This window comes from Platichthys flesus, chromosome 9 (genome assembly GCF_949316205.1).
Source record: "Platichthys flesus chromosome 9, fPlaFle2.1, whole genome shotgun sequence".
Lineage (NCBI taxonomy): Eukaryota > Metazoa > Chordata > Actinopteri > Pleuronectiformes > Pleuronectidae > Platichthys > Platichthys flesus.
This window is the reverse complement of record NC_084953.1, coordinates 19,431,300-19,444,027: the sequence shown is the minus strand read 5'-3', so window position 1 is coordinate 19,444,027 and position 12,728 is coordinate 19,431,300. Positions and strand designations below refer to the sequence as shown.

The 12,728-nt window shown below is 41.0% G+C and overlaps 2 protein-coding genes across 2 annotated transcripts; one reads left to right on the top strand and one right to left on the bottom strand.

The window, feature by feature from the left end:
- The first annotated feature begins 589 nt into the window (after positions 1-589).
- On the top strand, positions 590-7,129 carry LOC133960271 (nucleotide sugar transporter SLC35D2-like). The gene is made up of 12 exons (XM_062394768.1): positions 590-1,065; positions 1,346-1,379; positions 1,480-1,566; positions 1,845-1,912; positions 2,011-2,082; positions 2,213-2,281; positions 2,530-2,632; positions 3,842-3,934; positions 4,541-4,608; positions 4,855-4,933; positions 5,067-5,149; positions 5,848-7,129. Exons 1-12 carry the CDS (start codon positions 962-964, stop codon positions 5,951-5,953), a joined length of 966 nt encoding a protein of 321 aa, XP_062250752.1. The 5' UTR covers positions 590-961; the 3' UTR covers positions 5,954-7,129.
- A 912-nt stretch (positions 7,130-8,041) lies between these two features.
- On the bottom strand, positions 8,042-12,676 carry si:ch211-121a2.4 (transmembrane protein 205). The gene is made up of 4 exons (XM_062394769.1): positions 12,443-12,676; positions 11,478-11,727; positions 10,337-10,500; positions 8,042-10,248 (listed from the first exon to the last, which is right to left on the bottom strand). The coding sequence occupies exons 2-4, from the start codon at positions 11,575-11,577 to the stop codon at positions 9,946-9,948; spliced, it is 567 nt and encodes a 188-aa protein (XP_062250753.1). The 5' UTR covers positions 11,578-11,727; positions 12,443-12,676; the 3' UTR covers positions 8,042-9,945.
- Between the last annotated feature and the right edge of the window lie 52 nt (positions 12,677-12,728).

Here is a 12,728-nt window from a genome sequence, read left to right as displayed (position 1 = left end):
GAGCATCTGACATTAGTAACAGTCATGTTAAATAAGATATTACAGTGAATCTGTTCTGGTTGGAACTGATGGAGAGTGAGAGGATTTCCCAGGAAGAATGGGAGAAATGGCTCAAATCCAGCAAAAAGCTTGTAGACACTTTGCAAAAAAGACTCAAACACCTAACCCTAACTGCTGCTGAAAAGATAACGACAGAGTTCTGAATTATAGGGTCAAATATTTGTCTACTTCGACATCCTGTGGTTGAACAGTAAACAGTACATCAAAAACTGGTAAAAACAGAAGCAAAGATTGTGATTAGTTGAAAAATACAAAATTATGATCAATCATCAGCTCCTGCTGTACACTAATACATCAAAGAGTTGTCACGTGTTTGGACTTTAAACACTTCTTTTTAATGTAATGTAATGTTAAAAATAAATATATATATATATAATGTATACGCATGTAATATGTTTTAACATAGAATTTCACTTATACACTATTTTATTATATTTATTTAATAACTTGTTTTATGTATTGTATTATGTACAATGTAAAGTATTCTTCAAGTATTTTATTGGACTTTTTAACAAGTGACATGGCACCGGTACCGTAACTACTCGAATAGACAAGCAGCGAGTGGCCTGACGGGGATTTTTAACAGATGAGGGTTCACTTGATCTCAGTAAATGACTGCATCCAGCTCCTGCTTTAAGTTCGTAACAAGTGCCCGAAGTGTGTTTGGGTTTTCAGCTCTGTGTGTGTGTGCGTGAGAGGTAGCCAGGTGTTAGCTGCGCACATACACTAGCATAAAAAGTTGGGTGCTATGATGTCCAGACCCTGAGGGGGCGGAAGTTGTGAAACGTGTGTGTGCGCGCGCATTAGCGAGTGTGCGTGCGTGTGTGCGTGCGTGTTTGTAGCGGTGCCGTGATGGCATGGGAAGAGTCGACAGTCAGAGAGGAGTGAGAACTTGTCGGGGATGGCGGACAAACCTGTGTTCCTGAAGCTGTTCGCCGCCGGGTTTTACGGTGTCAGCTCGTTCTTCATCATCGTGGTGAATAAGAGCGTCCTCACTAACTACGGGTGAGCGGCTTTTATGTCGGAGACGCGTCTATAACGGTTATTAGTGGAGAAGCTAACGTGTTAGCTAAGCTAGCTAGTGGAAGTTGTGTTTGCCGAAGTAGGGGAGCCAGACCCCGGTGGAGCTCCTTAGCTAACGGTAACTTTTTGGCTAGCGAGGACCCGTTTCAAAGCTCAATGTTTATTAGCAAGTTAGCAAGCTAATTGCCCCATAAGCTGCTAGTTTACGTTGTGCTCATCCTGAAAGGTTCACTGGGACTAACCGGGCTCTAACTGTTTTCAGGTTCCCTTCTTCAATATGTGTCGGCATTGGACAAGTAAGTTGAATGTTTCTCCCTCGTGTACATCAGCAAACAACACATTGATAACAGGCAGAGCCACAAAGCCCTTCTCCATTGAACGTGTGTCTGTGTGCAGATGTTGGCCACAGTGGTCGTGCTGTGGGTGGGCAAGGCTGCGAAGGTGATCAGCTTCCCGGACTTCGATGAGAGTATACCTCGCAAGGTGAGACGACCCTGTTCCTCGGTTTTTTGAATGAAACATGTCCACTGCAGGCTTCCATAGATGTCCTCTTCAGCTGGACAGTTTGTCCCAAACTCAAATATATTCACTGTACCGTCGTGTAAGTCAAACTTAAAGCCGATGATGTATATAATACAACAGGGATGTACGTATAACAACATTTGAGACGTTGATGCAGGATTTTTGCTTTTGTCAAACAAATAAACTATTGCATTGTAGCCCTGTCTGATGCCTACATGTATTTTCCCCTTGATTTCCAGACATTTCCTCTACCTCTTCTTTATGTGGGAAATCAAATCACTGGGCTGTTTGTAACCAAAAGGCTAAAGTAAGTCTCCACCGCTGCACTACCCAGGCTGGATGAGGCGCAAAGAAAATGTTTTTTTAGTGTCAATAACGATTGTTATTTATGTCCACCTCCACCAGTCTGCCGATGCTAACTGTCCTCAGGAGGTTCTCCATTTTATTCACATTGCTGGCAGAGGGATTTCTGCTCAAGTAAGACAACTCACATTCCCTGTCATTTAAACTGTGCCTTTCTCCTTAACCTGTTTATCGTTGGCTTTCATTTGCTGCTCAAAGGGCTCAGATTGAATTTAATAGCTCTCCTGTCTCTGACCTTTGACAGGAAGAAATTCTCCAGGCCAGTCCAGCTGACAGTATTTACAATGATCCTCGGGGCGTTTATAGCCGCAAGGTAAGCTCTGCTGCATCCAGGTGCCACGGCAGTTAACCAAAGCAGAATTACCTTCACTACAAAGGCTTGTCCTGTCGTGATATATGTGCCTACTTAAAAGATGTTGTCTTCAGGGTCATTAGACACATGTTGTTTATCTGTAGTTAAAGGAGCTCTGCTGAAACAGATCATGCTCGCAGCTAAATTCTCAGTGACAGAAAACTTATTTACTCCCTGGATGCTTTTTTTCCCATCGTCTCCGCCCACAGCGCTGACTTGTCCTTCGACCTGCAAGGCTACGTGGTCATTCTCCTGAACGACGTGCTGACTGCAGCCAATGGAGTCTATGTGAAACAAAAATTGGATGCAAAGGTATGAGGCAGCGGCATCGCCTGATGAATAGTAACCATTGTTGGGCAGGAGCTGTTTTTGGCCTTGGGCTGGTGTTGGTGAATTTGGAGAAGGTAAACTGTCCTTCAGTGTCGGGCTCAAAGGAACTTAATGTACACAGGGACTCTGAGCTGGTTCTTTTCACTCCTAATAAGTGTATTTAATTATTACAGTATTTAAACAGCCCGGCATCTTTGTGGCTCTTTTTTTCTTCCGCATTTTATTGGCCTAGGTTTTTTAGTCTGCTGTTCTAGACTGTCTAAGTGTTTGCTTATCATATCAGAGATGGCCTGTAGCTTGTTTTAGTCAGTCTTTAGTGTCACATAAGCAAACTGCTCAGCTCACATTACAGCAGAGGACAAACTGGATCCAGATTTAGTCTGCGATGTCTGTAGAGCACCATCTGCCAGCACTGAGCTAAACAGAGAGGTGTGTGTGTGTGTGTGTGCCTGACATTGCGAGGGAGTCAAAGATGGATATACACAAAACAATCAAATGAATTCAGGTCGGAAACAGGACCTTGAAATTCCCCGAGAGTTTGAGGGAAAAAATGGCACCCTTGAATATTTTTCAGAATAGAGACAAATAGTCTAGTCTATTTCATACCCTAATTTATATATTTTGTGACATTTTTCTTTTAGCTATTCAACTCATGAACAAGTCTCTGTCTCCTGCACAATATTTTGTTTTGCTGAGCTGTGCAAGTAAATGCAAAAGGCCACATTGTTTGCTATCACTGTAACAGCTCAGTTGTGAAGTGTTCACATCTTCCAGCCCTCTTTTTTTCCGGGGTGTGTGACGCTCTGTAAAGCCTGAGAGTTCTCACTACAGAAATTCTTACCATTGTCACATTAATAAACCCTGAACCGTGACTCAAACTATGCCATGTTGGGTCCTTGGATTTGAAGGAATTATGCAGGAGGTGGTTGAAAAGTCCTTGAATGAGATGTTTGAGACGATGTGGGAACCCTGTGAATGCAGAGGTTCCAGGTTGTAAAGTGGGCTGGCCCCACATGGCATCCGTACGCTAGTTAGTGTGAAACATACTGGGAGACTTGTGAATAACCCTCTGTTCTCGCTGTGCTAATTTTTTGTGTTCCTGTTGCTCCCTGTCCATCTGTTTCTATGCTCTCTCTCTCTCTCTCTCTCTCTCTCTCTCTCTCTCTCTCTCTCTCTCTCTCTCTCTCACAGGAGCTGGGGAAATATGGATTGTTGTACTACAATGCATTATTTATGATAATTCCCACTCTAATGTTTGCTCATGCGACTGGAGATGTGCAGAAAGTAAGTAGTTTGACTCTCCAGTTGTTTGGTGTGTCCCCTCTTTAAGTTCTGTGTCCAGTTATATTCATTAAAACAGCCAAACATCTTTTTTCAAGCAGAGACTAAACCATCAAGTCATGAGGTCATGGTCTTTGTGCTGGCCAGCTATTACAAGGTTTAATCCCAAATTGAAGTGAGAGCACATATGTGAAGTCATGGGCGTCCACTGTAAATATGAGCTGTGTGTTTGTTGTGCAGTGTTGGCAGAGACCTTCTGGTCTGCCCAGCTGGGGCCCGGCAGCCAGAAAGGCACAAAGCTGCTATTATGCACCTAGTAGATTTATTACAGCAGTGCCTCCAACTCCCCTAGCTTGAGCAACCACAGCAGAGATACACACTACTATCCTTTAAAGCTAATGGAAACTCTGTGTTGAATTTGTGTTACGACAACAACTCCCTAAAATGCGACTAACTTCTTTGTTCATTACGTTTTTTTTCCCACTGAATCATCAAACAAGCACTGACCTGAATTTACAACCTGTTTAGTGTCACCCTTGTTTTTATGCTTCTTATGTGCATGTGTCTTCACTGCTAGTGCTAGTTCTCACAATGTCCCTCTCTTTTCAGGCGATTAAATATGAGGGTTGGTCCAACATGTTTTTCCTCACCCAGTTCATCCTGTCATGTATCATGGGGTAAGGCCACATGATTATGTATGATGAGCATGTTTGCACACAAACAAGCAGGATTGTGTTCTGCACCCGAGTTGAACATATGGATTGTGCCAAATTTCTCTTATATCAGTGGCTGAAGTCTACACACTCAAGCCATTGCATTATTGTGTAGTTCGGATGACCCCACATTGCATCAAGATTGTGAAATCTGATTTCATGCTCTAACAGGTGTTGAATTGAGAAATATGATCACATTTTGTTTGGCAGGTTTGTCCTGATGTATTCCACTGTGCTCTGCACCCAGTACAACTCTGCCTTAACAACTACGATCGTGGGCTGCATCAAGGTGAGCTGCATGTGTGTGTCAAGTATCAGTCACAATCACATTACATGTCATTTAGCTGACGCTTTTATTCAAAGCGACTTCCAATTAGCAAGGGGCCATTCACAAACTTTATTCATATTTTTGCTCTTTGCAGAATGTCCTGGTGACATACATTGGGATGGTGTTCAGCGGAGACTACATTTTCTCTTGGACAAACTTCATAGGTTTAAATATCAGGTAGGAAATGGGTTCATTTGCTTAAATTTGCTTGATATGTTCAAAGTCGTATGTTTTTTTTGTACATATTCATATTGCTGTACAAATACATCCGGGGCAGGACTGAGTTATTTTTTGGGGCCCAAGAAGAACATTTCTCCAACACAAATAATAATATATTGCAATTTTCACCATGTTTAAAATGTAGTAGAAATATGTAGTTTTCTTTCTATAAAATAAAATCATGACAAAATGACTAATTTATGATTTTATGTTCACAAATATAATATGGCAGAGTGAGCTCTAGAGTTGGAATGTGCTCATCAGCTGTGTCAAGCTCACCTGTTCCTGAGGACAAGACCTGTTTATAAAGAATGTCACCTATATTACATTTGTAAATATTGAAATAGTCAGACTGAGCCTCCCTGTAAATGTGATTTTTTATCGGATACTGTTTGTGGCGAGAGAAGAACGAGGAAAGCTGATGTTAATGTGTCAAATAGCTGCAGGAATTAAAATGTGCATGCTTGTTGAGAGATGGGGCTGGTTCTATGACTGATGTGTTGTAGCTGTATTCCTTCTAACAATATTCCAATGCTTAATATCGAAATCCAGTCTCAGATTCAATGTTTACAACCCTTTGTTCTCCTGCCTCTAACTTTCTGTTCACTTAATTTTTGTGAAGTGTAACACAGTTGCTCTCTGTTTGTGTTTTGCAGTATTGCCGGCAGTATGGTGTACTCCTACATCACGTTCACAGAGGAGCAGACAACCAAACCAAGTGAAAGCAACAAGCTGGACATCAAAGGCAAGGTGGTCGTATGACAGAGACACTGGATTTAATTATTTTTATGCTGACGAACAGGAAAACTCTATTTTTAGTACGACTTTTATTTATGGACTCTTTTAAAAACAAAGTGGATGGGAACGGTTTTATGGTGAACTCCTTCACCACGACTCCCCCTGCTGTTGCCATGCTTAGGAAACCCTCCTGTGGGATTGTGGGTTGATTTCTATTTTTTGATGTAGTTTTCTTTTTAAATATTTGTATTTTGATACTGTGCTTGTGAGTATTAAGAAGAAGGGAAACAGGGAAGCAGTGTTATTTATGTTAGAACATTTATTGACAGTCCGACATACTGAACATTAAATGTTGGGATGATGTAAAGTTTCCTGAACACAGGAGCGAACAGCTGGGACGGGCGATTGTTAGAAGCATAGGTGTTTACTGATGAATTGTGGGAAAAGTATGTAACGCTTATTATAAAGGCACAATCCTGGTTTTTGCTGTTTACAAGAAATGTTACTATAGATGCCTTCTAAGAACAGTGAGATGCACTGGCACTGTCATTATCTGTTATTTCGGATTCACGTACTTTATATTTTTTGAGTTTTGTGGATACACTGTTACAAGCGTTACGGACGGTGAATGACGTTGATCAAACCTCGTCCTATAACCAAACAAAGTTGATGTGCAGTGGGATGTCGATTCCCATCAAGGATTGTGGCTTATAATATTGTTCCTGCCTCCTCTTGGGAGATAATTTAAAGAGAACGGTTTACATTTTTCAGATTAACCGAATGTTTGTTTGTTGTAGATGTCAGTGATTCTCTCTATGCAGAATTAACAAACAAGGGGACCCTTTTCTTTTCTTTTTGACACAGTGTTATCGCACTTTTAACTGAGGTAGCTCCTGCTGAACGGCCTCACAAACATTTATACATTGAAATGAGATTATTGTACCTGAAATGTAAGTTTTAGGTTATTTCAAGAGAAACATGGTAATCTTAACCTTCAGTAGTCGGGTACGAGTGTTGTCTTTTCTTTATTTTTTACATTTTTATCTACATCATTTTATATTTATTACATTTTTAGACTAATATTAATTTTGATGGTGTTACTTGTTAAGTGTGGATGGTGATCTCACCTCACAGTAACATTGCATTTATAGCTGGAACAATGTGATGTATTTTTACATTAAAACAAAACTGTTGACACAATGGACTCTAATCTCTTGGTTGGGTGTTAGGATTTCTTAGTTTAAATCGATTTTTGTACTTTCTCAAATTCCTTGTAACATAAAAATGTACTTACTATTGATACTGAATTTTTTTTAGTAATCTATAAGTCTATAGAAAGTCTGTGTTTGCAGCTGATCATAAAGGAAAGGTTCTCTCTGCTATCATACGTGGCAAAGCATGACAAGGCCAAGGCTCAAATCAAGCTGGCATGTATCTGACTAATTTTATTTTAAACCAAAATGTTTTCAGTAACTTTCAACATATTCTGAGATTGTACCTGTGAGAGCTGCATTTTATTTTTAATGTTTTTTTCTTCCGTTTCTACCACTAGGAGGCACTAAAATCAAACATTTTTCTAATCTTACTAAGGCAGATGCAGAAATCAGACCATGTGAGCTGAAGATGTCTTATTAGGGCCGAGCACCGAACAGTGGGAGGCCCTATTGAATTTGTAAGGCTTTTTACTATTATTTCTCTTTCGGGGGATTTTTCAGGGCCTAGACATGCTAAAAATATCATGAAACTTTGCAGGTAACTCCAGACCTATGGATATTTTTGTATTCTGGAGTAATTTTAAATGGGCCCAACATGTTTAAAAATGCATGTGCTCGGGCTGTTAGTGATACAAAGTAGCCCTTGTTTATAGTATTGTCTCACTTAGAACAAGCAGCCGTACACAGTGAGCACATGTGGACTCACTAATGAGCAGTATAAAACTGCAGAGGGCTAAATATCTTCACTTTCATCCAAAACATGTGGACATCCTCAAGAGACTTTAAGAGAAAAGTATATTCGGAGTCAAAAACAGAATGTGCCATTGTGAGTTTACTAAGTAACATTTTTTTTGGATCGCTAACATAAAGACAAAAATTAAATTAAATTGGCAGAAGGTAGATTTGAGAACTTGTTTTTTATGCAAAACATAGAACCACACAGGTGAAAACATCTCAATATAAACCCACCACCAAAATAGTTTAACCCATTATCTTTAACATCATTAAGAGACTTATGTGAGAATATCTAAAACTCCATATCCACAAAGAGCTTTTATGTTAATATGGATGTATCCAAGGTTAATCAAATTATAATAGACAAACTAAGTGGAATTTAAAACAACCAAGTAATATTATTGCATTGTTATTGCCAGTAACGACAGATATAAGCACCTTAATCAGTCCAGTCTGAACTAACTATTAAAAACAGAAGAAGAGAGGAACAGAGTCCATACCCTGCCCAGATTAGAGCTGTTCAACTGTGTTCAAGTATTTTTCTACTTTGGTATAATAGACGTTTCTCACAGTCACAAACACAAACCAGAAGAACAGAGGTCACAGAGCTGCAGTATCACTTCAGGAGGAGGTTACAACAAGGAGGTGCTGTCAGAGCAGGACAACATGGTTTCAACGTGCACAGAGACAACACAATATAAAACAAACAAACCACAGATTCAACAACAATGCCAAAAAAGGCTCAGACCATTATTGCAAGAGCACATTACCCATACTTGTATGAGTACAACTGAAGAAATGATTTAGCTTTAATAAAATATTGTCTTTATGTTCAGTGGTTGAAGGTTTGTAAAATAAAGCACAAAATCCTTCACCAATATCAATATATATATAGTGTGTCTGATGTGATTTTGAAGATCATCCTGGGATGTTGACTGCTGAAAAGCCATTCAGGTTTTCAAACAGACTTTTGCCTGTGGTTCATTCCCTCTCAGCCACAAATGAAGACTGTGCTCTCACAGCAGCATAAAGCTGCTGAATAATGCTTTTTATTTTATTTGCATAAGTCCTATCTGAAGAAGACCATGGCTTAAACAAATGTCTGTCTTCATGACGTTTTCTTTGTTAATGTTAAAATATACCAGAAGATGTAAAGAGTAGCGACAGCACAGATAGAGCCACAGGAGTGGTTGTGAGCTGCCTGAGCTCAGCATCTCACGATAAAGGCATAATGTGAAGTGTTAGATCATAATGTAAAACTTGCAGACACCAATACATTATTTTATTATTACATCAATCAAATCAATGGTGCCAGTGTGTTTTGTATGGATTGCAGATGTAATTATTTACCATATACTTTAAGTTTTTTACCTATTTATATACCAGCAGCAGCAACAGCAGCCAGGAGAGATAAAGATAGTATCACGTTCAATCTTCTGGAAAGCCAGATAAACCTGTGACACAACACTGTGAGCAAGGTATAAAAACTCCACCCAAACAGGGAGAGCAGGACCAAGCAGCACAGCCGCAGTTGTATTACTTAAACATGCCTTTCTGTTGCTTCGTTTAAAAAGCAGTTCAGTTAATTTGAGCCATTTTCTGCCTGCATTGTCTCTGGAGTTTTAAAAGCATTCCCTTTTATAGACTCCTATAATGACCCTTATTATCAAGGTAAAGATAACAGTGAAAAAATAAATTGTAAGGCACCAGCCACCAGCCTCTCACTAGGTGAAAGATCAGTCATTAGGCTCATTGCAGGAAGTGATTTGTCTCCCTAGAACATGTCAGAGAGAAATTCAGCTTGACTGACTCTTTCTCTGTCAAAACTGATAAAGAAGTGGGAATGAAATCTCTGCATGGAAGATAAATCCTTTCATTATTCTTCAAGATAGAAGAACATCGGGACCAACAGATTTTTTCACTCCATTTTCATTTTAAGGCAGGTGTGAAGAGACAGACCTTTGGTGTTAGATATATAACTTATGGCTTTGATACAAAAGGTTTCTAGATTGGTAAAAAACGGACAACTTCCAAGCGATGTTACAGTCCAGCTGCTGAGTGTCAGTTTTACAGCGTGGCGAGGTTCTCGGCCAAGTACCAGAGACTGTAGAAATTGCAGCCGATGCAGCAGAGGTTACAGAGGGAGGACAGCAGTCTGTACAGCCACAGGCGACTGCTGAGGTGTCTGTATTTGACATCCGACTCACACAGCTTGGCGTAAGCTTCACGGTTAGACGACAGGCCGATGTCCTGCCCTAGTCCGCACGCCTGCTCAATGAGGTGCATGTCTGCCATGATCTCTGATGTCATTTGGCCAAACCATTGGGCGTTGACAGCCGCAACCGTCACCGACACAAAGAAGATGAAGATCTGGTGGGGAGAGAGCAGAAGTGCACGTTAATGTATGACCACAAATGCAGGTTAAGAGCAATGCGAGGATGAGGAAGACACTACACACCTGAAAGGATTCTCTGTCGTCCAGCATGTCGCTGGGGTGATACACAGCGTAGATGGTGAGGTTGAAGAAGGCACAAGCTGAGCCCAGGTGGAGGTAGAACGGGACAAGGCGACTCTGAATAAACCCGTACGTGTGTCTGCTCAGGTGGCTGTCCATCACAAAGCCTGTGCAGAGATCACAGCAACTCATTAGCACTGCAGTAAATTTCCTACAGAAAAATACTAATTCATTATGCCTAAAGAGTTGCTATAAAAATGTCCTGAAAATAACAAGGTTAAACTCTCCATTTTTGAGTTGCAGCTGAAGATAGTCAGTTTACTCACATGTAAGTGCATACATCTTAATCCCATTATGATTATCAGAGATTATTTTGAAAATTTCAGGAACAAATTGCTTGATGAATGCTCGACTTTGCCTGTTCCCTCTCTCAGGTGGAAAGTTGACCATTATACAAATCTACCACAGCACTAACATGATACAAATATAAGCTTTGTAGTTGAATATTGGCAGGAAGCTCAGATGTTGTTTTGTATTGGACTACAAGGGGTCATTTTCAGTTGATTACATATAGACGAAATTATGTAGAAAGGAACGTGAATGGCACATCTCGAAGTGCTGACACTCCTTAATTTATTACAAACTGCATAACTGTAATGACTGAGCTCCAACAAAGGAAAAATCTGAGCTGGTTTGTAGGTGAAAGGTGGCCAGCTTTACAGCTGTAAAGATCACTGAGGTCCTGTTCACATCTGGCACGGGGAGACACTCCATTCCAGACATAATTGAATACATAAAAATACATGTGATTGTGCATATAGCATAACCACAAAACCTCTAACCAGTTCCCAGCCTCTCCCGGTCCCTCTCTATCATCCTCTCACTTGTTTCTTCAAACAAGTAGTTTATGTTTTCAGTGTTTAGCAGAATTAAGCAAAACTACAGAACTGATTTCAATGAACTGATTTCAATGAAATGTCTGGGGAGGTGGGAGGTGACCAAAGGAAGAATCTATTAGCAGGAAAAAATTGTATTTTAATCATTAGGTCAGCAGATGCTGACCCAGGTTGTTGTTTTTTTCAAATATTTGAGAATTTCTCAAGAAATAAACTGTGATCTTTTATAGTGTGTAATTGGTACCAACTTGAAATAAAGGTGACCCAAATCTGCATCCCCCAGTAGGTGGAGAGCAGCATCAGCTGCAGCAGCTTGACTGAGAACGTTGGGTCCTGGTCGGTGGACATGGTTCCTCCTCACCCTCTCTTCTGTGGTCAGGACTCCACTGTCGTCTGCGGCAGCAGCAGCAGAAACAGCGTGTGGGGGGGTACCTAGCTATGCCTTGTTATGTGTTGTCTTGTAGTCTGGAGGGCTCTTGGTGCTCCACTTCAAAGCTTCTGCAAATACAACCAATCTGTCACAAGGAGAGTATAACAACATGTAACATTTTATGAGCAGTGACAGTGAGGTGCACCTTTCAGCCACAAGTCCAAGATTTGTGACGTGCAGTCAGAAACACAGTCCACTCATCCACCCGCTTCAATGCAACATCATCTCAGCTCCCAAAATCAATCAACTAACAGAAGCTGGCTGTTTGACCTCCGTCACTTTTATTAGTGCAGAACAAAGCGTTTGCAACAGATACTTCCGCATTGTTGTCAAGGAAACGGGGGCTGATGTCTTAGCCGGTAAAAGAGAGAGAGAGAGAGAGAATTCCTGAAGTTTTTATACTCTTTAAGTCAACACACACACAACTTACGGCTAATTTAAAGCTAGCTAAAACTCTCAGAGTTGCAGGACGCACACAAACTCTCTCACACACACTGCAGTGATCTCTCTCATTCCCTGCACACACACGCGCGCACACACACACAGGGGCGTCAACAAACCTTCAAAGTCACCTTTTGAAAGCCACCGACTCAGTAGTAAAATATGACCATGTGGTTAATGGAACTTCACCGACTAAATGCTAACAGCTAGCTAAGGTTAACCTCGAGTAAAGTTTGCTCGACTTGGAAAACTATTTCTGGCGTATTGTCCCTGTCCTGTAACAGCAGCTCCCACACCACGGAGCAGACATGTTTGACAGTGAGAAGTCAGAGGTCAGCCTACCTGTGGTAACAGAAGCAGGCGGGCGGAGATGTGACGGTGAAGCTAATTTCAGAAGCCGAGCTGCTAACACACTGTACAAGCGGAGAAGAAGAAGGAGGCGGAAACAGTAAGTGTCAGAATGTGCGGCAGAGACGTCCACTCCACTGATTCCCCTCAACTCTCAGGTAACACCTCCCTGCACGTGCTCCCTTTACGTAACCGTGAACATGAATACGGAGACTGGAAGCATCGGTGGGTGTTGCTGGGAGATGTAGTATGAAGTAGTATGTATTCTACTAACTGTAAA